This window comes from Lytechinus pictus, chromosome 7, assembly GCF_037042905.1.
Source record: "Lytechinus pictus isolate F3 Inbred chromosome 7, Lp3.0, whole genome shotgun sequence".
NCBI lineage: Eukaryota > Metazoa > Echinodermata > Echinoidea > Temnopleuroida > Toxopneustidae > Lytechinus > Lytechinus pictus.
This window is the reverse complement of record NC_087251.1, coordinates 30,952,000-30,979,129: the sequence shown is the minus strand read 5'-3', so window position 1 is coordinate 30,979,129 and position 27,130 is coordinate 30,952,000. Positions and strand designations below refer to the sequence as shown.

Below are 27,130 nucleotides of genomic sequence, written 5' to 3'. Positions count from 1 at the left end.
TTTGGGTATACTTTATACAATGTTATTGATTTAACTGTTTGTATTACAGTTGATAACCAAGGGAATATTTCATACAACTTTTTTAAGAATACACACCTATCCTGAGGGAACATTGTAGGTTGATCTGACTGGAAGAATTCTTTGAGAGCAGCAGCCAGAAACTCTCCCCACCATTGCCGAGAGCCACAAACCCTAACCAATAATGTTCCTGTGAGTAAGCTCAGTCTGGGTGTTCCCATGACACACAGGTGCCTGAAGATTGACTTGCAGGACTCGGCATCCAAGGCACAGCACAGGGACACCGGCAGGGCCATTGCTCCTTGGGTGGTGCTCAGCAACACCTCCAACAGATGCTCACACATGATGCGTAGCGCATCGGTCGAGGTGTTCTTGACAGCTAGAGCAGGGCTGGTGATTGGGGTCATCGTATACTGCTGCTGGTACTGCTGTTGACGTAGCCGCAGGATGGTACGCTGAACAACATTCAGCTGCTGCTGAAGCTGCACACACTCCACATAGGCCTTGCGGATGCTCCCGTTGGTGTCCACCTTCTCTCGTGTCTGGGTGTAACTGCCATCCATCTGATTCTCTGTCTGGTGGTAGCTCTCATAGGCTTGAAGAAGCTTCTGGAGACGGCTAGTGGCAAGGCTATACCTACATTGGATGTCATCCAATATTGCCATTGCTAGTCCGACATACTGTTCTTTCTGTAGTTCTACAAGTGCTGGATCAGAGAGATCCCTTGGCTTTATCTCTTGGTGAATGAAGGAATGACCATAGAATGTACCCAATGGAACCTTAGATTTTGGGCTGTTGCTTCCATAGTTGCCTACAACAGTAATCTGAAATGAAAGCATGAACGACAATACATTTAACAAACAATGCTAAAAAAAATTGCAACACTCTGTAGTTTGGGTTGCTGATCATCATCCGTCTATTCGGCAGCATTTTCTTCTTAAGAAGGTTCCAGAATCTTGCGCCATTCTCCCCCTCCCTTTCCATTCCTTTCAGTCTAAACCATCATCCTACTCAATCAGACCAACCTTACAATATCTTTCCATATATTCTTCAGTCTTCATTTTTTCTTATGCCATCCACTTCCAGATCCCATAACCTTTTCACAGGTGCATTGTCCCTCCAAAAGATGCGGTCCATCCATCTCAAAGTGCTTCATAAAAGTTTTAGTTTTCCAAAGCAACAAAGTGTTTTTACCTTCAAGTATCTACACACAGGGGGAGGTAGAAGATCATTGAGAACCAGGTCCCTAGATTCAATGTCCATTGCAACAGCTAAGCGCTGACCATCCACCTCTTCTAACTGAGTCCATATGTCCACTGATAGGGAAGTGAGATCACTGCATGCTGGAATATATACATCGGTCAAAACAATCGGACGACCAAAGTCCAGCACAGCATACCTCCTTGCTCCTGAGAATGAAATAAATATTTAAACAAGGATTTAGGAAAAAGGTTTAAGCAAATATCTATAATAATATGAAACAATTATTTTGCATGAAATTAGTCATTATGTTGGTGTACAAGAAATTACACACATATCGTGCAAAACTGAAATGACTTATCATTTTTGTTGAAAATTATCAGGCACTTTTCATAATAAACCACAAGCTCACTAGGACTCAATTTCTGGTTGTTTGTTAATCAAAATAAAATAACACTCCAATATAAGAAAATGAAGAAAAGACTTCTAAATGGCATTGTATAATACATCGGTAAAATACTAAAGGTCATTTCCATAAAGTACATGTATGTGCGTCTGATCCTCAACTTGAGTGACCTTCCCAGTGATTTGTCTCAGTTGCCTAGTTTATATGAAGAGCATAATGCTCTCAAGTATTTCGTGGAGCAATTCGTGAAGTAAAAATGGTTAATCATAAACTAGGAAGGGTCACATCCAGCCATAAAAGTATTCTTTATTGCAGATTCATGTGAGTATAACTGCCATGTCTAGGATATGAAATATGACTTAAGATTTTTACCTGAATGCATCCTCTCTATGACCAGCATATGTGATGATGGAGGATGAAGGAGATTGCGTACCAGTGATGCACTAGAGGGAACACCATCATCCAACTCAAACTTCAGATCATCCTATGAATAAAAGATTATATCCATTGAATTTAAATCTTGATTTAAATTCCATTCAATCTAAGACATAAAAGTGACTGAATTCATTGGGTTTTTTTTATTGCGGGGAAGTGTAGGCTTTTATAAATTTAAGATCTTTATAATTAATCAAATTACTTGTTAATTAATGCATATTCACTGTAAGTTTTGCATGGAAATACAATCATGGCTTAAGTTATACAGCCCATTAATCCAATTCATTGCATACCAATTAACTTAAATGTAAATGACAGCTGAGCAAAAAATTTCAAAACCCCAGTAGTTGCAACTTGTTCATCGAGTGCCAACAGTGTTTTTATAACACATCAAATTATCAAACACTAATAATTATGGTGTATGATAAATGATTTTAAAACAAATTCAGCCAAGATTCATATCAGACAATGGTTTTAAAACCTTTATGGCCTCTGACATCGAATCCCCCCCCCCTGAAAGATAATCAGATCATCATCATAATGTATACTTGGGCCAATGTTAAAACTAATCTGTCAAGTGGTTCTTTAGTTATTAGGAGAACAAAAGAACAAAATGGTGGGCAGAGTCATAGATATTAGTTACTTGATATAAACAACTCTTTAAAATTTGCTAACCTTTGAAGATGATTTACTAGATGATTTTCCTCCCTGAGAACCTTCACCAGGTTGACCATGTAACCCACATTCATCATCGGGTATACTATACAACAGAGGAGGTTGTTCTGGAGGGGCTTGCCCTACAGGTTCAGATGGAGGGGATACAGGAGGGGTCATGAAGAGAGGCGAGTTCTTGGGACTCGGTTCTCCAACGCCCTTTGATGACTGCTGAAATGAAAACAGGAAACATACCATATTCATTAATATGTATTAACTAAAACAAATGTATGTACTCAGTCTCACATTCACAGAAATCACAACAGGGCTAACATACCCAGGCTATGACAGGATGTCAAGGATTCATAAAAACTGAAACAAATCCTGGTCATATAAAAGGCCATATGTGATAATAACACCTATGAAATAACTATGAAGAACTCCTATATTTAACTTTCAGAAATAAAAATTTAGCAAATAATCAAAAAAATTCTCAGACCATTAATATTTCTTGTCCTTCATAACAATAGTTTGATTAGAATAAATGATTTAAGATCAATGTATAGTGACATTTCAAATGATAGTAATTTCATATCAGGAGAGCATTTAATGAACATTTTTCTTCAAACAAGTTGTCTGATCTGACAACTTTCTTTGGATTTGCTTAGGTGAAAAACACAAGTTGTATGAATGTTACTGGTAATTAATGGGTGTCTCAGATTTTGTTGGACGAAACATCTGACAAGTCCTATCATGAAACACTCCACATGTACAGACCTATGTCTGAGAAAGCCATGACTTATTGCTAAATTGTTGAAACAAATAAGAATGGATGAAACTTACTCCTGGTATGTAGTTATACTTCTTGAGTTGAACCAATGCTTTGGTCTTCTCTTTGAGCTTCTGGAGTTGTTTCTCAGCTGTAGCCATTGCATTGGTGAGAGTAGCTAGGTAGGCTGGTGTAGGTGGGTTACCTGGCTGTGCAGTATTGCCTTTACCACCTTGACCTTGAGGGACAGGATGAACACTGGAGGCTGGGTGGATACCTAAAATTAAAATAATCAAACAAACATAAGACTCAAAGCACTGTCTAGTAGTATACCTTGATTACATATCCTGTATGATATGTTGAATGATATAGAAATGATAGTTAAGTTTCTTATAGATAAATTTCTGTGTCAAGATGTGGCATATAAAATAATCAATAGACGCTCAACATTCACATTGATATGTTAGCTCTGAAAAAAGGATTTTCATTATTTTGCCAACCAAAAGTTGCAAAAAAACAACAACTCATGGGATCAATTACTGGCTCTAACTTTTGAGGAATTTTTGTTTCAGCCAGATGAAAGAAATGCTACCTGCATATATGTAAACTCTCTATACCTCATATTTCATAAACTTGTACACCAATAATATTTTTTTACCATACCTGATCAAGCCTTAGAAAGAACCCAATTACCACATACAAATAGTACAAAAAGTACAAATAGTGTATTACTCTAAAAGAAATTGATGTATTTTAAAATGACATTCTGTATGATTTTCAGAAAGATGATGAGGTTAAATGTGATCCATTCTCTTAAATGATACGTTTTTCGAGGACAATTTTTTCTTGAAGATATTCAAGCATGTTATGGCTATAACTATTTTTTTATCTCAATCATGCAATCAGGTTCCATAACCCTCATCCCCCCCTTTACTCCAAAGTACTTACCACCTCCAATCCTCTCAATGTGTGCTCCGTCACTCATACCACAACAGGCAAAATGCAAAGGCTCAACTTCTAGGAGACCTTTCATGAAATAACCACCACTTGTCAGTGATCCATCACCGGTCTCCACTCCAACGATCCCTCCAAGGGATCCCTTGGCTCTCAGGGACATTCCCTTGGTACCTGGTTCAGCACCGATATCAAAGGCACCACCCCCACCCAGGACCACCGGTAGACCCTGATGACTGCCATAAGGTCCAACCTCGGTCCATATCTGGGGGAGAGGGACAGAGCTGGAGGTGGTGGTGCCGGTGGATGTGGTGGAAGGACCGGTAGAGTCCAGTTTGGATGGGGGACGGGGTGGCTCTACGTCAAAGAGATTTGGTTCCAAGGGTGTCCCATAATAGCCAAACCTACAAAAATAAAAGAAAAAATATCATTTGTCAATATCTTTTATCTTCTTATTCACATTGCACAGCTTTAAACACTTAAAATTCTTGGATGATACACTGATGCCCAAAAAAAAAGCAAATAATATCAATACCTTAGAATACATCATAAATTCATTCGTCTTCGAAATAAGTTTTCAGATGGACCATGCTGAAAACTACAGAAAATTTACCGTTACTCTTTCCTCCAACCCATACATTAACAACCAGACTGTAATCAACTGAAATTCTCCTGAGTTTTAATCATCAATTCTTGCCCTCAATAAATTCAAATCCTAGACCCGGAACATTAAGTCAGACTTACTTTGCTCTAAGCACCACATGCTGAGGCAGGGTAGCTTCGTCCAGCTGTCTCGCTGCTGCTTTTAGCATCGCCATGCAACCTCCACTGACTGCTTCATAGTCAGCTTGCTTTACCAAACCAAGGATTACAAAGAACCAATGCAGAGAGCCAGAGGACGGAGCTGAAGCAACGGTTGGCAACCAATGCAGTAGGCTGTCAAGGAGAGCTTTCTGGAACAAAGCCGCTACATCAGGGTTTGGATTTCTCTTTGCACACCTGAAGGAAAGATTAAAAAGAAATTGATGGTTATGTACACTCACACAAATTAAACAAAGTTAATTGTGTGGATATCCTTGTGAATTTGACATAGGAACATCTCTTTTTATTGGCTTATCGCAAGAATGACAACTGGACAGACAACCCCAAACATAATGCCTCCAGCAACAAACTATGGTGTACACATAAAAGTATTGATTATACACACACAAACAAATTAAAACATACTTTCACTGTGTGGATCTCCTTGTAAATTTGACATAAGTACATTACATTACATAACATCATCATGGGCCCACTGGTAGACGGTTTTCAGAACTGAAGTGGCTTCCCTGGGTAAAATATGAGGTTATTATTATTATCATTATTATAACATTATCTCTATCTTCACTTGATTTATAGGGATTTATCTTGATGCAAAAAATGTGTGAGAATGATGAGCTCATATGATAATCTTGACCATTCAATATTTCAAACACACACAATTGAAAAACTCTAAAGAATAATAAGTGTGCAAAACATGATTAACTTGATATCATCCAGCCCTCAAAACCTCAATTAAGACCAAAGCTTACCCCAAGCAGAGAGCCAGGAAACGGCTGCACTTGTGAGCAAGGCTTCTATCAGCTTCCAAGTAGCAGATCTTGATGATATCTGGTAAGATGTATTGGGTAGCTTCAACTAAATCAGAAGGTCTGGAATTAAAAGATGTGGAAATTATAAGAACAACGAACAGTGATATACAGCAGAGTATGACAAAATTACTTATCCCTGTAAATCATTCAGGGGGAAAAATACACTATTGACATAAGATTTCATGTCGACCAACAATGCCTTGCTATGCACTCTTCATGAAAATAAAAATGTGATAAGTATAATTATCCATCCTTTTCTTTTTCTTGCATTAAAATTTTTTTTTGACATGAATAAGTGATGAATCATTCGCTTATAAAGACCATTTTCTAGTGCAGAAAATAACAAAGATGACAGCAATAACAGCAAATTGTGATTGTAAATTTCTAACAAACAAGCATCCCAGATCATCAAAAGAAATAATGTACATTTCTCTTTGTGCAAGACACTCTTGTAGCAGGGTAGGCCATTCTTACCTCTCAGGCTCTGCTATATGAACCCCTGCAACCCAACAAAGAACATCAAAGGCCAGAATCTGCTTCTGCTTATGCTCTGTCAAATTGGACGATAGGCTACTTGGTGCTATCACTGTGTTCAGAAGATCTTGATGAAAGTTGGAAGACTCCACCATTAGAGCTCTTTGGAATCTACGATGACGTTATGGAGGAAGAAAATTATCGATTAGCTAATAACATTGAAACACATGCTCACAAATGATCCCTGCAGATGACTTGAAAATCAATTAGGAACCTAGTTAAGTGTACTTTTTTTTTTTTTTTTAAATAATTGGAAACAGAATAGAAAAATATATATAATTCATAGTATTTGATATTCAACTAGCAGAAACACCCTTATAGAGGTGAAATCTAACATTTTTCACAAGATGCTTGAGATTCCTGTTACGATTTTTGACCACATGAAATCTAACTCAATTAAGTAAGCAAATATTTTAAGATCTTACTGAAAATCAAGAAAGGGCTTGCTATGTAATACATGAAAATAATAATTTATGTATATCAAAAATATCTTCTACTTATAAACCAATATAATTACAGACAAGTCTGAGACAAGCTGAGGACTAATTAATAATTTCTGCATAAGTGTAATAGTATTTTTTCTCAATTTTTATAGGATACATCATTTTGACTTTGGGTAACTGGAAAGGGCATATCCATATATAAATGATAGTCTGGTCCAAAAGTTTACAAACTTAAAGTTTTTCATGAACATCTACAAACCTTTCTTTGGGTAGATTGACTTTCTTTGATTTACAGACTGTGATTGACAATTCTTGTATCCAATCACATCCAGTGTACTTCTCCATGTCCTTACGTAGCTGGACAGTGGTCAGTCGGTCAGCAAGATCCACATTGGTGTGAAATTGAGGAACAAATGATGCTGAAAATGGACAATAATAAAGAAATCATCAAGTTTTTCATGTTACATAAATTTATTAAGCATCAAGTCACTCTTTTTTTGATAAATTTTCATGTCTTTCAAATGTTGACTCGATGCTTTACAATAATGTCATGAATTACATTGCCCTAACAATTTCTTAAGTAATTTTGCAAATCTAAGCAAAACTAACCAATGACTATCTGAGCTTAATGAAGGCTATGATAATAAAAGTAAAATTCAGACAGAATTAAAGAAAATTACCACATATTTGTATATATAAATAAACTCATGTATCACATGATTGTGAGAGAAAAATGAAGGATATCATTCTATCAATAGCCCAGTATTTTTCCAAGCTTCAATACTACCACAACCACATGTGGTTATATATGTTTCCTAATTTCATCATCTCACAAAACATGGTTTCTTCAAATTTGTCAGAACTTACTAGAACTACATCTATGATGACATTGTAAAATAACCTTATTTCAAACACTTTTTCTTGAAACTACGTTTCACAGCAACTAGAAAAGTTATCTAATAAGTTCTGATAGGTCAATACCTTGATCTGAACTAGCAGCTTTGGACCTGCCATTGGTGGCACCCTCAGCACTTCCCTCATCACTGGTCCAGATATGCAGCAGGAATGATCTTCCTCTCCAGAGCATCAGATCTTTACTGGTCAGCATGACTGTCCCTGTATGACTAGGTGTATCTACAAACAGCTCCAGTCCACAAGGACCACAGAGGACATCCTCTCTGTGTCTCCGAAGGAAAGATGATTCAGTCAGAGCCGATCGCTGACCTGATGACTGAGTGGATGGTCCATCTTGGGAAGATGGCTGTTGTCTATTGCTAGGCCCGGCTTCATCGATACCTGCATCATCTGTGCCAAGAGCACCAAGGAACGGAGGAGGGAGACCAGGAAGATCTAAATTTTGCTCTTTGGGTTCCTTGGATCTTGCACTAGATCCAGCGTTCATGTTGAAGTTGATATGAGCATCAATGGGTGTTGATTTGATGTTCATCTTTTCTTTCTCTCCTATTCAATAATAAAGATAAAGCTTTGTCAGGTGATAACGAAATTAAGTTTTTTTCAAGTTAAACCATTAAATTACACTTAAGTTATAAAGAGAAAAATACATTTTTGGGTATGTGACCATTGTCCTTTTACATTGTGTTAGCCACTGTAAGATGCATGCACTCCACCAAACAGTCATTTCATTAATCAGGACAAACAACCCAAAAGCATAATGCCAGCAACCACCTATGATAGGCGGAGGAAAAGCAATGAAAATCTATGAAGACGCTTCAAATACAAAAACACACATTGGAAGAGTTGAAGGAGTTATGTTGAGACTGTTTACCTGCTCTATATTTTTCACTCTGTTGAAGTAGAGTGACCTGTATCCCAGGAGGTACCGTACAGAATGGTAGTAGACTGAACTTTATATCTATATGACCAACTGCACAGATTCTGGGTAGGACTATCTCAAATAGATGCTCTTGACTTGTAGATCTGTAATGAATGATATATAAAGAGACACTGTCAGTAAATGATAATGGCATATCAAGTGCAGACAGTTACATCTTCAAAATGTCCTCTGCAAACAAAGGCGAACACACCAAATTTATGTAATTTATGTCATATCTAGAAAACATTTTGAACATGCATTTTAGATGTTGAAGTTGCTGGCTGTCCATATCAATGTCGGATCAATCGTAACTCAGAGGCAGAAGGAAACTCACTCAGGAAGTTGATATATTCATATTCCACAATCATCAAAGTACATTTATAATAAATCATTTTAACACTGAAAAAAAATGCATAACACACAGATTGAAACGTAGCAATGAAATGAAAAAAGTGGAGGGGCCTACTAAAAAGCAAAGCTTGTAAAATGTAGACCCCCTGTTCTAACAATAGGGGGTGGGATGTACATATGTGACAGAATTGTCCATCTACCAACACTGAAGCAAGGAATACTCACCCATCCGGTTGGAGCTTCCAAGTCCTTGTATGCTGGAGGGCATCTCCTTGCTGACGCTGATGTAGGTGCTGGGGATGACGTCTTTGTTGCTGTTCTTGCTGGATCTCTGTCCAGGAGGGGGGTACGGTCGCAGAGAAACGGGGCACCAGGATCTCAAATTTGGTCAGCTGATGTAACGTGTGAAGCGCCGAGATGGTCAGGTTTGAGTTGATGATGAATTCTTTACCTATTACAGGCAAAATGTACACTATCAAATTGATCTCTGATATGTTTTAGATTACATTCAAATTAAAATAAATTTTGAAGATAATCCAATATGTAGTAGATAATTATCTTTATCGATAATTCCCTCTTGGAGTACTACCAAAAAAAAAATAGAGTAGACTACTGTGTTCACAATTGCACAAACTCACTTGCTTTCTGACTTTGGCTCAAATCTTTAGTCACAACAGCAAAATGTTTTTCAACTCTTGAACAATTCACCATTTACCGTTATAACTTATATCAGTATCATTTCATTATATTTTATAATCATTTGATTTTTTTTGGGGGGGGGAGGGGAGGGGTCGTCAAACACTACAAAATTGCATCCATGTATTCATTGGTTTTTTAAACAAGCCATTTGACTAGAAGACCAACTAGCCACAAAATATTCCCATAGAGCAAATTATAATTATGGATTGATTATATTTTGGAAATATAAATCAACACATTTTTAAAAGAAAAAAAAATTTTGAAGAAAAATAATATATTGGATTACTCACTTGACTTGTCAATGTTGGCAGTCAGTCTGCTATCTAGTATTGCCGTTTTCCCTGAATCCTTTTGATCGGCTCCACTGTTCACTTTAATAGAAGATTCTCCATCATCTAGCTGTAAAAAGCTAATCTTCCCTCCACCTGTGCATACACAGAGTCTTTCCATACCTGTACAATAGGTAAGTGCTATATAGCTATTTGTCTTGTCTTCTGCACCAGAGGAAGTCAGCGTAAATTCAAAGTGCGATGGCAAGATAGACAGGAGTACTGAGAAAGAAGCAGCATCAAAAACAATCAGATGGCCATTTTGAGTTAGTGCCGTCCACTTGCCTATCGAGGGTGGTGATGGTGAATCAGTTTCATCTTTATCCATATTGTCTGTAGAGCTGTCCATGTACGGATCTACTTCTTCTTCATCACTGCTGGCATCTGTCACCCCTGACGGGAGAGGTGTCAAGTACGACAATGAATCCTCGGGAGAGGCTATCCGGTGTATATGGCATGGTTCCTTCTCGATGGATATCATCTGGCCAGCTCGCTTTAACTTGTAGATGACTAGAAAACCTCCAGATGATGCTTTGGGAGGTCCGTCTTTCACAAAATGTTGGTGGTTAGTCCTAGAATCAGCATCATCTGTTCCTGAAGAGCAAGGCCCGGTATCGACCTCGTCTACACCTATACCACAATCTTCATTGCTCATCATCATGAAAGAAGAGCTTCCTTTGTTCAAGTCATTTTGCACTGATTCCGTTGTAGACTCTGTACTTATACTTACAGGATCTACCTTCTCTTGTTTGTCCACACCACCATCTATTGCTTCTCTCTCAAACATCTTCCCAGAATGAGGACTCAAGACGACCATCAGATACTGTTCATCCAGGGAGGTCCTGACAGACGTTACCACATAATCATTTGTTTGCACTGCTTCCGGGAGCTCTACACACTGAACAGCATTCACACTCATAGACACCTGTTTTGACACCACAGACCCTGAACCAGATGCAACAGGTGGAGGATTGTTGTTCACCATGGGAGAGAACTGGAAATTTAGTGGATCTTCAAGGTCACTGTATCCGAGTTCATCATCATCCAAATAAGGCTTCTGCGTCTCTTGCGAAAGTGAAAAGTACATGCTCTGCGTTTTGTGAAAGCCCGAGGACGATGACGCTTTCTCACCAGGCTTCTTGACGACCGGTAACAACTTTCCCTTGTACATCATGCAGTATACAACCAAGTAGTTCACATACGCCACTTTATTCCCTGCTTTCTCATCGACATCCCCATCAACTGAATCTCCAAGATATGCATCAGCAAACTTCAGTTTCTTTGGTGGAGCACCACCTGTGCCAGCATCATCTCCATTTTCATCACCTCCTGGTCTATCTAAATCAATGAAATTATCTGTTTCTATCACACTGTTGCTTCTAACTTCCTCTTTACTGTTACTTGTTTGTTCCTGATCTTCATTTCGTATACTAACTCCAGCCACAAGACAAGGGAAAGACATATCTGGTGTTCCTATCGTTGCTATACTTGGTAGTTTGCTGGCATTGAGCATACCCAGAGCAGACACTGCAACAGAATCTGAGGGTTCCTCATCTCCCACTGCAGGTACTGGTATTAACAAGAAGAAGGAATCATCACGGTGATTAGCATTTACAAACACAATAGTAGGGTAATAGTGTCCTGGCATCAAATAGAGAAGTGCTGCCTTTTTTATCACAAATGTCTCACATGTATAATAAACTTGCATACATCACTGCATCAAGCTTACACATTAAATCAATCTAAAATGGACAAGATTTGGGAAAATAGTGCAGTAGTTTTCAGACGACAAGAACACACTTGTCGAAACGAGTTTGGGTGGTCCTTTTCAGGACCAACAATTTCCCACAAAAGATACATGGTGTACCTTGAAGCTCACTACACTATTCTCATTCACCATGAAAACCTTCAGAAGTTACATTTGGGAAAATAATGCAGAGCACCTTAATTTAACTGATACATGTATGACATTAGCCTTACCAAGATAAAGGCAACTTCATTAATTTGTTTCCCTTAAATACATCTTACACCTTTATTAGTAATGAAACTGTCACCTTAAAATCTCTTATACTTTGCGATGCACTATTTACTTGTGCCAGGTTCATTTATTTTATTCAAATTACAATTTCATACCACAATATCTATTTGAATGCTAAACATGTTTCATGACCCAACAATATTTGCTCTCCTACAAACATATTTCCCACATTGACAATTAAGAAACTCTCAATATAACAAGCATTTTGGCAACGGCATAAAATATTACATAGCAATCACTGCATAAAGGCAAATGAAGAATAAAATAAAATAAGAGCTTTTTACCAGTATTGTGCATTGGAATTCCTTCATTAGCAGTTAGCGGGCCATTACACTCCGGCTTTTCATTGTCCGAGCTCTTCCAGGCTCCACTCACTTCTATCACCTCCAGAGAACCAAATGCTCCTTTTTCTGCAATCATCATTTAAAAAATCACTTTAATACACCATTACAGCCAGGCTGCCAGAGTGTGAAGGTAATATGATATGCGCTACACAAAAACTGAACATTATTATTTGAATAAATTTAATCCTGCAGTTTTACAAAAATATGGACATTGATCTATATTATTGTAAAGCAATGAGATTATTTTCATTTACAATCAAATAATTTTATTGAAATGTTCTGATGTGCTCAAAAGCTTAATCAAAGACACCAATACCAATGAATGTAAACAATGACCTTACCTCTTTCTGATTCTTCAACTGAAGGGTCTGGTTTCAATTCGTCTGTCTTAGATGAGGTCTCAGGGAGTCCCTTGGGGCTAAGCAGAAAATAAAAATCACTGTCAATATCAAACATTAACAGACATGTGTGTTTACTTTAAATCATTAGAATGTGTCTCATCATTTGCACAAATATTAGGTTGCATGAAAATGTTTGCATGTGACCACACTAGCACATATGCATTCTTCAATCATATGTGACCACACTCAAATTGAGGGGCATTACAGATTATCTGTGATCTACATTTTATTGTATGAATATTGCAAAAGGTAACAAGGTAAGACATTAAAAAACAACTGCGATAAATATTAACAATTGAATTTATTTCAGATTTAACTTATGTACATGACCAAATCTTTACACTGTGTAAAAAGTTTACTACCTATTTATTCAAAAGTGGACAATTTGTGAATACAAAATAATTTTGTCATTTAAGTGACAACAAAAGCTGATTTTGTTGTCTTCCTTTCTCTCAGTGACAATGACTGTAAGGCCCGAATTCACAAAGGTGGTTTTCAAAACCCTCGGTTGAACCCATGGTTTATGCAAATTTCCTGTAAAAATTACGCTTATTTACTATGTACATTAAAAAATGTCAAATGCTGATGCGCGCTTTTGTCGCGGTGCGCCAAATTGACGCCTGTTGCCATGGTTAAGTATGCTATTTTATTCATGAGTCCACTATTTTGAATTAATGAGTCCACTCTTCAAACAGTGGACTCATGAATAAAATAGCGTATCTAACCATGGTAACAGGCGTCAATTTGGCGCACTGTGACAAAAGCGCGCATCAGCATTGGACATTTTTTATACACACGCCCGATACGCAGTGAATTAAGCATAATTTATACAGGAAATCTGCATAAACCATGGGATTCAACGGTGGGTTTTCAAAACCACCTCCGTGAATTCGAGCCTAAGAGGCCGACATGTGGATGCAGTGATTATTTGGAGGAAGACTCAATCTCCACTGTAGACACATACCATTTTCTGCTGCCACTTTGCAATGCAGAGGCACAAGATATGAAAGGCTTACCTATTGACTGGTGCTAGTTCATCCTTCATAGGAACATGGCCGGTGCTTCCACTGCTGGTACTACTCGAGGTACTAATGGTAGAGCTACTGCTACTACTGGTACCAGACACCGGCACCTCGGGTGTCATCCATGCCTGCTTAACAGCCTTCACTGGTTCTGTGTCCATGATCACGGGTGCCTGTCCTTTGAAGATGGGATCCTTGGGGTTGACGATGAATCTGGTGGCTAGTTTCAGTTGTTCGTGGACTTCCCAGATGCAGACACGACCAGACTCGGTAGAGGTTGCCATTAAAGAAGACGTGTTGCCCTCACTAACACATGATATCTATTCAAATCAATCAATCACAGGTATCAAAACAATGAAACTGATAACATTCATGACTCTGATAAAATAGGATCAATTTAGATAAACTAAATTCACTGTGAACTAGATAAAGATTTTTACACCAGATCTTGGATAAATGTCACCTGAGATGGAGCTATCTCATACATGTATGAATGTATGAAATGTTATTAAATCTCTCTGTCCTTCTCTTTCTCAAACTTAATAACAATATCTTGAAATTGACTTATTTTGTCTTCTACTTTCTATAACTTAAGAATTGACTTATTTTGTCTTCTACTTTCTATAACTTAACATAAGATGAACAGAACTGCACAATGCACCAAAATCTAATAAATTATCACCAGGCCTATGTCCAATATTTGCTGAGCAATATTGTACTGAAGTGCATGGTCTACTGAATCATGGTAATTAAAGATAATAATATTTATATAGAAAGGCTTTTCTTCATGAGATATATACCCCTCTGCTACTTACTGGGATACAGAATATTTAACACCATTCAACGATTAAAGACGGACATATTACCTTTTCAGTCTTGCTGTGTGAATGAGCTGGGCCGGTTGAGAGGGTAACAGAGAAAGGAACATTGTGGGTTGGTTCTCCTCTCACAAAGGGACAAGTGGGAGAGTGTCTCTCATGTTCTGACCTGAATGTAATGAGAGAAGTGGAAACTTTAAATGATTATGATAGAACACATGGTTCCATGGTTCCATTTATCCTTTAAAAATCATCATCGGCTCAGAATCTTCTAAAAAAGAGAGCACTTGTATGTTTGGGGGGATTTTTAGTCTTGAGTGATATTTTGAAAAATTGAAACAAAATTCCGTTAACAATCCCGGTAACCAATGTTAAAAAAATTACACAAATCAATCCTACTCACCAAGGTTCGTCAGTTGGTTCCCAACAAACAAGGCACACACTACAGGTAAAACACATAGCTCTATCATCACCTATTGAAGAGGGCTGTAAACAACAAAGGTACAAGGTAATCAAGATTAAAATCTGACAAATCACAACATGTTTTTTCAAACTGTAACTTACTTGCCATAACATATCATGAGAGGCAGTAAGACTAAAATAATGATAAATGAATAAGTTCATATTAACAATATGAGAATAACATAAGCAGTAAAAAAAGTAGGGGAAGGCGGGGTAAGTTGCGACACTTTTTGAATTTTGCATGTTAGAATTGATATGATTAATAATCTTGTAGAAATGAGTACCTCGCTTTAAAATTTCATTCTTCTGAAATATTTCTCACCTATATATAACTTTCTACCCCCACACTGAAAGTAATTTTCACCTTTGAAAAAAGAGATGTCAAATGGCTCAACTTGCCCCATCTGTGGGGTAAGTTGAGCCACCTTCTGGGGTAAGTTGAGCCACAAAAACTATGTACAAAATGTATGGGGGAAGAACCAGCATGCAATTTTTTATTTTAAGTCTTTTCACTTGCTAATTCTCTATAAATACTAACATCCTCTAAAAGGAAGAGAACAGTCATATAAATTTGCTCCTTTCTGCCAGCATATCGATGGCTTTTTAAGGTTTGTTTGCTTTTTATATATACATTACCATAAGAATTACCATGGCTCAACTTGCCCCATGTTTGCTGGCACAACTTACCCCAGTCCAAACTTTATGCGATAATTTCGCATCCACACATTTCGTATGCATCCATCATGTAAAAGACTATGACAAGAGTGAGGATCCACACCTGGGCTAACAATGTTGTTCTTATGTCTTTATTATATTTAAAGATGTGTGTGCGTAAAAAGCACTTATCTAATTCACACCCTTTTTTACTTTTTTGGCCGAAATTTGTATTTTTCCCTCTAAAAAAGTACTTTTTGTTTCAAAGTTGAAAACAATGTGGTGGGGTTAGGGGTTATGCAATGGGTCATCAATACATGACACCACCACAATGTCTGACTCATTCATTATTGGCCTGGGGGTGGTGGCTCAACTTGCCCCTATGCTCAACTTATCCCACCTTCCCCCTACCCCTTTTGCAATATGATCTCTAACAAAATAAAAATATATACACAAGTTAAAACATGTCCTTAACATTGCAAAAAATATATAGATTGACAAAGTAATTAGAATTATAACAAATTATAAATTGACATATTCATACATGTAATACAAAAGACAAGAACATAACACAGAATATGTACCTGATGGTAAAAGCCAGCTTGAGCCATAGGTTCAGGGAGAGCCCACCTGTAATAACAAAAATATATATGTATACAGTATATCTTTTGATACACATACATTCATATCACTTCTCATTTCAAAACAAAATAAAAACATTCAATCATCTAAATGACATTTCCATAAAGAAATCCACATTTTCAGACCTCTGAATCCCATTTGTCACCATTCTTACTTCATTCCATGAACTGCTCAAGCCAGATAGCATTAGAAGTGTTACATATGAAATAGAAAACTTTTTTAGGAAGTTCCCATATACAGGGGATCCAAACTACATATTTCATGGAATTGCCCTCAAGGTTATGAGTGGAATGTTTTCTTACTTGTAGTCCATGTGGGGCCACTGAGCGAATGTCTGTCTCCGGGTAGCCTCACTGTACATCTGGGACTTCTCAATGGTGTTATCTCCCCCTACAACCAAGGGTTCCTGTCCGTCAGGGTAGAGTCTCTGAAGACGATCCAGGATAGCGGTACAGATTGGAAGAGCAGAAACCCGTTGGTGGGTACGACTTAGCTCAACCACAAGGGCGTTGATGACTTTCTTGAGGGTAGCATGGGGTAGGCGGAGATGAACAGTAGCCCACTAGAAAACAAGTTTTAGACAAGACGGGTTAATACACTTGGACTTGCTTCAGCCATCACCTGTACCTGTACCTAGACTTTCTTTATCTGGACTGGGGTCTGTCTACATGGTGACAAAATACAAACAAAATAAAGGATACCAATCCTAAGTCCTAATTCTTTAACACAAAAACATCTTGATCTACTTCTATATGGTTTCATATTATAATATTCCTTTTAACAATGCAAACTCCTCGGCATGCCCATATTATCCAAACAAGCAATGAATGAAAGGGAATCCATGAATTGGGGTACGTTACCTTAGTTGTTTTATGGTAAGCATGGTCATTTGGAAGTTTGTAACGTTCCAATTCTTCTTCGATACTCTCCATGACAGTCTCTGAATTGGCAATCTTGTTCTTCCTGAGGCATGCCAGAAGCTGACTTGCCTGCAATTCAAAACAGATAAAAGTATGTACATGTGTGTATGAATTAGTGCAGTCATTCACAAGGCTTCTGTCCAAAAAACTGTTGATATTACAGCACCTCTGTCAGCTTATTTGACAGGTTGACAGAGATTACAAGAAAATGAGAATCGTATAAATCTGCAAAGCAGCTAAAAATAAGTAGTCATTGTTACAGATGCTCTAATGTAAACAATTTGTTGAGCTCCAACAAGCAATTAAAGCATAGTGCATGATTATATGAGGCGCCGAATGTACCAATATTATATAGAACAATTATTTGTTATATAATCATTATTTATTAAATAATAACTATTATTTATATATAATTTACATTTTATTTGTAAATAACTACTATTATATAAAATATCATTTCTAATTATTTATATATAATTCCAAGTAATACTTCATTATTTGTAAATAATAATAGTTCGACATTCCATTATTTATAAATAATGATTATTTGTTTTTCATTATTTATAAATAATGATTATTTGTTTTTCATTATTTATAAATAATGATTATTTGTTTTTCATTATTTACAAATAATGATTATTTGTTTTTCATTATTTATAAATAATGATTATTTGTTTTTCATTATTTACAAATAATGATTATTTGTTTTTCATTATTTATAATGATTATTTGTTTTTCATTAATTATAAATAATTTGTTGAGTTTTCCATTATTTATAAATAATGGTTATTTGTTAAATAATGAAAACGTCTACTTCATTATTTATAAATAATTTTTTCGAGTGCACCATTATTCTCATTATTTATAAATAATCATTATTTAATGTTCGAGTTTTCCATTATTTATAAATAAAGATTATTTGTTAAATAATGAAATATCTACTTCATTATTTATAAATAATAATTTAGTTTCAATATCCCATTATTTATAAACAATCATTATTTATAAACAATTTTTACAGTTTGCCATTATATACAAATAATCATTATTTATATACAAATAACCATTATTTATTAAATAATGTCATTATTTATTAAATAATGGAAAACTCGCTATAACATGCAAATGTGGGACCGCCCATGATATGAATATTCATGATGCGATTTCCTTTTTCGTGATTTCTCTTCACAAATTTTTGTCCATTTCCTCTTCATAATGACATTTCTTGAAGCAATTTTCTAGGGATATGGTCTGATTGTAATATTCTTCATTTTCTATATAACTTCGTCTTCGTAGAAATATCAAAAAGTGTAATTTTATACGATTTTTCCTACAGTTCACAATCCCCATAGGCGCGCGTGTATCGTAGGGACAACTGGTGAATCGACGGAGTGCTCTTCATCGAAATACTACGTTGGTTGGTCCCCGGAAGAGGCGGGCGGAATTTAGCCTGAATCCTCGATGGAAGTCGATCAAGTGCTTATGAGCTGAGAGAGTGAAATATCAGTGTACTTGTACAGGCCCTTCTACTTTTTATAAATATTTCTTGTTGCTTTTTTTGTTAAGTTAATTTTTCCTGGTGTAGAGATAAGTTTCAGTTCTAATAATGCACTTCAAATACATTTTGGAGTGTCTGTTTGAGGCGTTTGGGGCGATTTCACCCTGGCCCCAAAATGCCGACAATACGGGGGCATGATGATTTTCTATTGAAAATTATCACAAAATTCACCAAAAGTGTGCACGAAAGCCTTCGTATTTCACTTTGAAAACTCCAAAAAGTGCCCAAATGACAAGCTTGGTCGCTTCGCTGTGTCGCTTTCAACTTGAGAAAGTTTACGCGTCTGCTTCGATCCCCCCCCCCCCCTCCTCCGAAAGAAATTCTGTATACGGCCATGCTCTAAAGAGCCTGGCACATTGGTTTATGTATACTTCATTTTCATTATTTTTATCTCATTATCATCATGGCCTTACGCATAATTTTTTCCGGGGGGGGGGGGGTGGGGGGAGCAGGACGCGCGTAAACTTTCTCATAAAAATCTTGAAAAAGCGAAGCGACCAAGCTTATCATTTGAGCTTGGTCGCGTCGCTGTCTCGCTTTCAAGATTTTTTTGAGAAACTTTACGCGCGTCCTAGCTGCTCCCCCCCCCCCCCCCCCCCGGTAAAAATTCTGTGTAAAACTAGGCCATGATGATAATGTGATAAAAATAATGAAAATGAAAAGTACATATAAATCAATGTGCCATATATGCTCTTTTGAGCATGGCCGTTCACAGAATTTCTTTCGGGGGGTGGGCCGGGCAGACGCGCGTAAACGTTCTCAAGTTGAAAGCGAGACAGCGAAGCGACCAAGCTTGTCATTTGGGCTTGGTCCCGTGGCTGTCTCGCTTTCAAGATTTTTTTGAGAAAGTTTACGCGCGTCATGCTCCGGCCCCGGCCCCCCTGGAAAAAATTCTGCGTAAGGCCATGTTGATAATGAGATAAAAATAATGAAAATGAAAGTATACATAAATCAATGTGCCAGGCTCTTTAGAGCATGGCCGTATACAGAATTTCTTTCGGAGGAGGGGGGGGGGGGGGAAGCAGACGCGTAAACGTTCTCAAGTTGAAAGCGACACAGCGAAGCGACCAAGCTTATCATTTGGGCACTTTTTGGAGTTTTAAAAGTGAAATACGAAGGCTTTCGTGCACACTTTTGGTGAATTTTGTGATAATTTTCAATAGAAAAATAAGTTTTTAAAAATTTAGGGGTCATCATGCCCCCGTATTGTCATTGCGAGAATTTTGGGGCCAGGGTGAAATCGCCCCAAACGCCTCAAACAGACACTCCAAAATGTATTTGAAGTGCATTATTAGAACTGAAACTTATCTCTACACCAGGAAAAATTAACTTAACAAAAAAAGCAACAAGAAATATTTATAAAAAGTAGAAGGGCCTGTACAAGTACACTGATATTTCACTCTCTCAGCTCATATGCACTTGATCGACTTCCATCGAGGATTCAGGCTAAATTCCGCCCGCCACTTCCGGGGACCAACCAACGTAGTATTTCGATGAAGAGCACTCCGTCGATTCACCGGTTGTCCCTACGATACACGCGCGCCTATGGGAATTGTGAACTGTAGGAAAAATCGTATAAAATTACACTTTTTGATATTTCTACGAAGACGAAGTTATATAGAAAATAAAGAATATTACAATCAGACCATATCCCTAGAAAATTGCTTCAAGAAATGTCATTATGAAGAGGAAACGGACAAAAATTTGTGAAGAAAAATCACGAAAAAGGAAATCGCATCATGAATATTCATATCATGGGCGGTCCCACATTTGCATGTTATAGCGAGTTTTCCATTATTTAATAAATAATGGCATTATATAATAAATAATGGCATTATTTAATAAATAATGGTTATTTGTATATAAGTAATGATTATTTGTATATAATGGCAAACTGTAAAAATTGTTTATAAATAATGATTATTTATAAATAATGGGATATTGAAACTAAATTATTATTTATAACTAATGAAGTAGATATTTCATTATTTAACAAATAATCTTTATTTATAAATAATTGAAAACTCGAACATTAAATAATGATTATTTATAAATAATGAGAATAATGGTGCACTCGAAAAAATTATTTATAAATAATGAAGTAGACGTTTTCATTATTTAACAAATAATCATTATTTATAAATAATGGAAAACTCAACAAATTATTTATAAATAATGAAAAACAAATAATCATTATTTATAAATAATGAAAAACAAATAATCATTATTTATAAATAATGAAAAACAAATAATCATTATTTGTAAATAATGAAAAACAAATAATCATTATTTATAAATAATGAAAAACAAATAATCATTATTTATAAATAATGAAAAACAAATAATCATTATTTGTAAATAATGAAAAACAAATAATCATTATTTATAAATAATGAAAAACAAATAATCATTATTTATAAATAATGAAAAACAAATAATCATTATTTATAAATAATGAAAAACAAATAATCATTATTTATAAATAATGAAAAACAAATAATCATTATTTATAAATAATGGAATGTCGAACTATTATTATTTACAAATAATGAAGTATTACTTGGAATTATATATAAATAATTAGAAATGATATTTTATATAATAGTAGTTATTTACAAATAAAATGTAAATTATATATAAATAATAGTTATTATTTAATAAATAATGATTATATAACAAATAATTGTTCTATGTAATATTGGTACATTCGGCGCCTCATATGATTATTGTTATCAAATATACCATTAATTGTGCATTCAGAGAATAGGATTTCTCTTGTGGATTATGTCAATGAGGTTGTTATGTCATACACTTGAGAAATTCTAAATATATGAATACTTATATTATTCTCTTGTGGATCATGTCAATGCCTGATTTCGTGAGTACCCCCCCCCCCCCCCCCCCCCCGGGGCTTTTTTTAGCATGGTGAAGCCCGATAGCTGGTATAAAATTCATTTCCTCACCTCAGAATAAGGTATTTCAACCATGACATCATTGTTGGTGTCAGTGACCGAGGTTTGTAGAGCAGAGTCTAGCAGGAGAACTCCACCCAGATCTTTCCTCAATCCCACAGAGTAGCCATCAGTTAAGAACAATTGATCTGATCCACTCAGATAACGGCATTCTACATGTCTGTTAGCAGGAGCTTCTCAAAATTAACAAACACATCAAGAAAGAAAATAGCAGAAAGGTAATATTATGAAATGGGTACTGAAGATATTTATTGAACTTTATGATAGATATACCTCAGATTGAAATGTGTTGTAAATGTTAAATATTCACACATAAAATTGTTAGATGCACTGTACATGTAAATGGCAGCAAAAAATAATCAGGACTTTTAAATAATCAAAGGCTATGACAAAGGCCTTTTTACCCTACTGATTGGCCTTAATGCCCCTCTCACTGGACTTGGATCTTCTTGTGCCCTTTTGGGTGACACGACATTTGCTTCGGTCTTAATATCTCAGAGGACATAGGTTTAAAATGAGGATTGCAATAGAGTTTTTTGTCCATCGGAGCAATCGTCGCCGGAGCAAATGTCATGGAATCACCCTTTCGATTAGGGCTGAATCAAAGCAGTGACCAACTGATGCTGTCGGTTCTGATGCAATTTCTTCCAGACCGCTAAAATATAGCAATACATAAGAAATCTAGTGTCACCAATAGCTATGAGAATATCAAACACTTCAGTATCTAAATTTTCTTATCCAGTTCTATATCATATTGCACATTTCAGACCTTTAATCAACCAAGCAGAGCTATAGAAATAATATTATTGAGCGGGCCCGAAACATTAAATTCCAGGTGTATGGGTATGGCCATTTTGTACTCTGCTACGAATTTGCAGACAACAGAAAAAACAACATGGCCCCCAATGATATATACCGTAAGTAACGGTCTATTAACCGCACCTTTTTCTCAGCGGGATAGAAGCAAAAGTTGGGGGTGCGGTTTATCCACGGTAACGGGTCTGAGTCAGCCCGTCGTAACCCCTCCCGAACATGTAAGACGTCTGCCAGTTCACAACACATCGAGTGGCCGGGCGTAGCCGCCCAGGGCAATGTCGTTTAGAGGGGTATGAGAAGCGATTATTACGATCTGAACGCACCCACCTTCATGACACTAATTTCGACTTTATTCTCGGTTCAAAGCAGCGAAGTTCCCTGGCTAAGTTCAAAGAGACGCCAAGCATACTCGGTAATATTTTGTCACAGCTGAGCGAGCGCAAGATCGAGAGTTGAGTGAGCTGAGGTAGCTTGCGTTGTATTGTGGTCATAGTGCGACTTAAGCTGGCGCTATTCATTTTAACCCTCGATCCCCTCCGAAGTCCCATTTCGCGCCAGCTTATTTTTTCTTTCCCGTTTGCTTTTCATAAGATACCATGTACACCACGCACGAGAGAGACGGCGCGAAGCCGTAAAAACAACTGTAAAAAATGCAAATTTCTTTGTTTCTTGAACCTTCCTGTAATCCCGTATCCAAAATTCATGCTAAGACATCGAATGCTAGACAAATTCTGAAAGTGATTGTGAGTTTGTGATGCAAGAAATGTGAATGTTTCTTCCTCCTACGCCGGGAAAGACACAGATCATTATTTGATAAGATGTACTACTGGTACCGTATCGTAGTTTGCAATGTACAAGAACGGCAGTGCTGTGTGTGTGTACACTGTGACTGTGAGGTGAGTGAGTGTGTAAGTGGCCAATATTGTCGGGACCTTTCTTTCTTGCAAACGTTTGTAGATGAATTGATCAAGAACAGCAGATTTCCGCATATCGGTAATCTCTTTGGATACTTTGAAATATTTAACTTAGTTTTTGTTTCTTCGTACCTCAAATATAATGTGAGAAGGATTTTTTTTTTCTTTTTTTTTTCTTTTAGTCCAAAGTTGGGGGTGCGGTTAATCCACGGGTGCGGTTTATAGTCCGTTACTTACGGTAGCTTATTTCAAGATAAAGCAGCATTTTAATAGTATAATTTTAATTTTGATAATTTATTCCAACTCATGTAGGGTCTGGAGCCAGGAGGATGATATTTTCAACTTTGGTATTAACTATCTCAGAATGTGACCTTTACTTTGTTCTCAAAGGCCAAGTCCATCCCCCTCCCCCCCCCCCATCCCCCCTCCTCCCCCCCCCCCTTAAAAAAAAAGAGTTGATTTGAATAAATCAAATCAACTTTATAAATGAAGAATGCTTGTACAGTACATGTATGTAAAATAACAAAGTTATTACAATTTGGTGTTTTGCTTTAAAATTTCTCAAAACAGCTACATCATGCACATCCCAGTCAAGTATGTAAATGAGGGAAACCAAAGATGTCATCCACTTCTTTCTTTTTTTCTCTCTTTTGTTGTATGGTATCAGGCAGCAATCAGTCTAATTTGGTCATATTTGTGTGTTGTTGACAATGACATTTACATGAAGAATTTCCCTTTAAAATGATATTTCTAATCTATATCTTTCTTACAGTTCTTACATATTTGATACCTAGTTTATACAATTTAAATCTTAGTAAAAGATAACAATGAAACACCAATGCTTCAGCCCAGTTCATACAAGCACATCCACATGTGCAATCTTACCAAAGCAAAATATTGCTCTATTTTGGGGACATTCCTAGCTAACTCATGCATAGACAAAGGATGGGGTACCTGTGCTTACTTATGAGTTGAACATTTTTCTTGGTTAATTATCTAGCAGTATGATATGAGATGTAAACACTTCTGGGCTTGCGAGTAAAATGTAGTTCACATAACTTATGTACAGTGTACACAGGAGTTATTTGTACAAGGTAGGGGAGACAGGGGTTAGTTGGAACATTTTCAACAAAAATGGCTGTAAAATCCAAATAGATTTTATTCACGAAGCCAACAATATATCAACTTATGCTCATATATCTAGGGGCTACAAATGTACCCCATAGAATTTTTAACTCTATGATGATTACTGAAAAAAATCCACCTTGAACAAGACCATCGCAAGCATTCCAACTTATACCCTATACGGGGTAAGTTGGAACATGGTATGGGGTAAGTTGGAACACTGCATGGTCAATTAAGAATTATACTAAAACTACTGACAACCGTAATATTACATGTACATGGTTTTAGCCTATTTGCTTTATTTTTTTCAAGTTCAAAATAATAAAAGTGGATTTGTTGAACTTTATGTTTTCTATTATACAGCCACTCAGGCGAGCCGACTGTGTAGTAGAATTCCGCTTATTTGTGAGCGTTTGATTTTACATGCAATTAAGTGTACATGTACTATCAGCAACTTTAATGTACTTCTGCATCAAATTTATGTGACAAAACTTAATTGTTTATATTATTTAATTAATTAATTATGCAAATGAGCATATGAAATTTGCCCTAAATTTGTTTTTTTGTATGTTTTTGCCTTTGACTTTATTTATTAAGCTAGTAGAATGCTAATTTTTGGTGAGTGTATCAATTTTTACCTTTATAATATCCACAAAAAATTGCAAAAAATCTAATTTAATAGGGTTTTTTTATTTTTTTAATTTGTATTTTTTTTTTTTTTTTTTAACTTTTTTTTTTTATTGTTTTTTTCCAATAACTTTGTCGGGGCTCTTTTGCGATCATAAATAGCATAAAATAAATCCATTTGAACCAACAAAAGTAAAAATAATCATACATTTATGATTTTTTGTTGAAAAACACAATTTGCATTGACCTTGAACATGGAATCACGTTTTGGAGCAATTTTGGGTCCGACATGCACGTACAAAATGTTGCGTAATTTCAAAACTGCGCACCCAGGCATCGCAAATTTGGTCTCAAAAGATGCGCAAGACTTGAAAGTAAAAAGTCAGCGAGCGGTGCGGTAAAAAAAATTCGCGTGATGGCGTAGTGACAAAATTTGTTGTTGGGGGCCTACAATAGGCCTTAAATGCACACTCCAGGGATGCCACTAGGTGTCCTCCAAAAATACTAAAACTTATCGCGGGCCGGGACAGTGTCCAAGAAAAAAAAAAAAGACATATTATTTATGCTCGAATTATTACATATACCAGTTTACGCTAGCAATAATAATAATAATAATATAATTGTTCTCAATTATTTCTATATCCAATTCGAGTCGACGTTGTTCATATGAAATCAATATTTTACTTCAAATTAAAAAATCACTCAAATTCAATGTAAAATTATATTTTCATAAATGCACGAAGAAAATATAAATTATCAACTGCAGATAAGGCCTAAAATCATTGCTTCCTTGACTTAATTGGCGACGTTCTCCATTGCTGCAAAAGCAATCAATACCGGTAGATGGCGCTTCAACACGTACAGTCTTCAAGTTTAGTTAGCTGCTGCACATTAGAAAGGCCTCGAGCAAGATTTCTGTTTCTTTCTGGGATTTTTTTTTCTGGGACAGAAGAGGGTAAAATCTTAAATACGTCTACGGTACTGCGCGACGCTCCGCCTTCAGTTTCCGTCGCTAGGCTGCGGCGCGCCCAGCGCCGGCCAGCCATGCCAGCAGGCACTGGCAGGCGCTACCGAGGAGCGCTCACCAAACATGGATTGGCCGTCCCGCGAACGCCACGACAAAAATCATTAAATTATGAAAAGAGAAAAACAGAGATGATGTAAGGTGAGTTTTATTTCATTCTTTTTACAAGTCCACGTTTCAAACATGTCACACATTCATTATATATGCTAAGTTTTCGTCAAGTCAATCAAGTTTCTGAGGTCGGATTTCTCTGTGTTTGTGTATAAACCGCACCCCCCATTTTCGAGGTTTTCCCCGACGGAAAAAGGTGCGGTTAATACACCGGAAAATACGGTAGTTGCAAATTATGATCAGTCATAAATTAATGATTATCATTCATTATTTAAGTGCGATAATACATATTTTCATACCTTTCTGTGATCATTGAAGTGTAACTGTGTAACTCGCAATGATTCAATGATCATAACTGATTTCCTATTTTTTTTCAGAGAATTGAGATGATATGCTTTAATTTCATGTAAAGTTCCGATCCT

At 36.5% G+C, this 27,130-nt stretch overlaps 1 protein-coding gene across 7 annotated transcripts in view; it reads right to left on the bottom strand.

Moving 5' to 3' along the window:
- LOC129264570 (baculoviral IAP repeat-containing protein 6-like) overlaps positions 1 to 27,130 on the bottom strand; it is a 62,841-nt gene that overhangs the window by 33,731 nt on the left and 1,980 nt on the right. For 5 of the 7 annotated variants that reach the window (XM_054902461.2, XM_054902464.2, XM_054902463.2 and 2 more), the window contains exons 3-25: positions 22,083 to 22,264; positions 17,502 to 17,630; positions 16,944 to 17,203; positions 16,584 to 16,629; positions 15,287 to 15,369; positions 14,932 to 15,052; positions 14,060 to 14,385; positions 12,984 to 13,060; positions 12,583 to 12,708; positions 10,222 to 11,829; positions 9,458 to 9,683; positions 8,834 to 8,985; positions 8,029 to 8,508; positions 7,307 to 7,466; positions 6,545 to 6,715; positions 6,011 to 6,130; positions 5,181 to 5,435; positions 4,431 to 4,840; positions 3,557 to 3,759; positions 2,735 to 2,944; positions 1,997 to 2,108; positions 1,213 to 1,427; positions 97 to 842 (exon numbers count right to left, since the gene is read on the bottom strand). In XM_054902461.2, the coding sequence (XP_054758436.2) occupies positions 97 to 842; positions 1,213 to 1,427; positions 1,997 to 2,108; positions 2,735 to 2,944; positions 3,557 to 3,759; positions 4,431 to 4,840; positions 5,181 to 5,435; positions 6,011 to 6,130; positions 6,545 to 6,715; positions 7,307 to 7,466; positions 8,029 to 8,508; positions 8,834 to 8,985; positions 9,458 to 9,683; positions 10,222 to 11,829; positions 12,583 to 12,708; positions 12,984 to 13,060; positions 14,060 to 14,385; positions 14,932 to 15,052; positions 15,287 to 15,369; positions 16,584 to 16,629; positions 16,944 to 17,203; positions 17,502 to 17,630; positions 22,083 to 22,264 (6,418 nt within the window). Of the gene's footprint in view, positions 1 to 96; positions 843 to 1,212; positions 1,428 to 1,996; positions 2,109 to 2,734; positions 2,945 to 3,556; positions 3,760 to 4,430; positions 4,841 to 5,180; positions 5,436 to 6,010; positions 6,131 to 6,544; positions 6,716 to 7,306; positions 7,467 to 8,028; positions 8,509 to 8,833; positions 8,986 to 9,457; positions 9,684 to 10,221; positions 11,833 to 12,582; positions 12,709 to 12,983; positions 13,061 to 14,059; positions 14,386 to 14,931; positions 15,053 to 15,286; positions 15,370 to 16,583; positions 16,630 to 16,943; positions 17,204 to 17,501; positions 17,631 to 22,082; positions 22,265 to 27,130 lie in introns of all 7 variants that reach the window. The other 2 variants (XM_054902462.2, XM_064102481.1) reach the window with 2 other exon arrangements.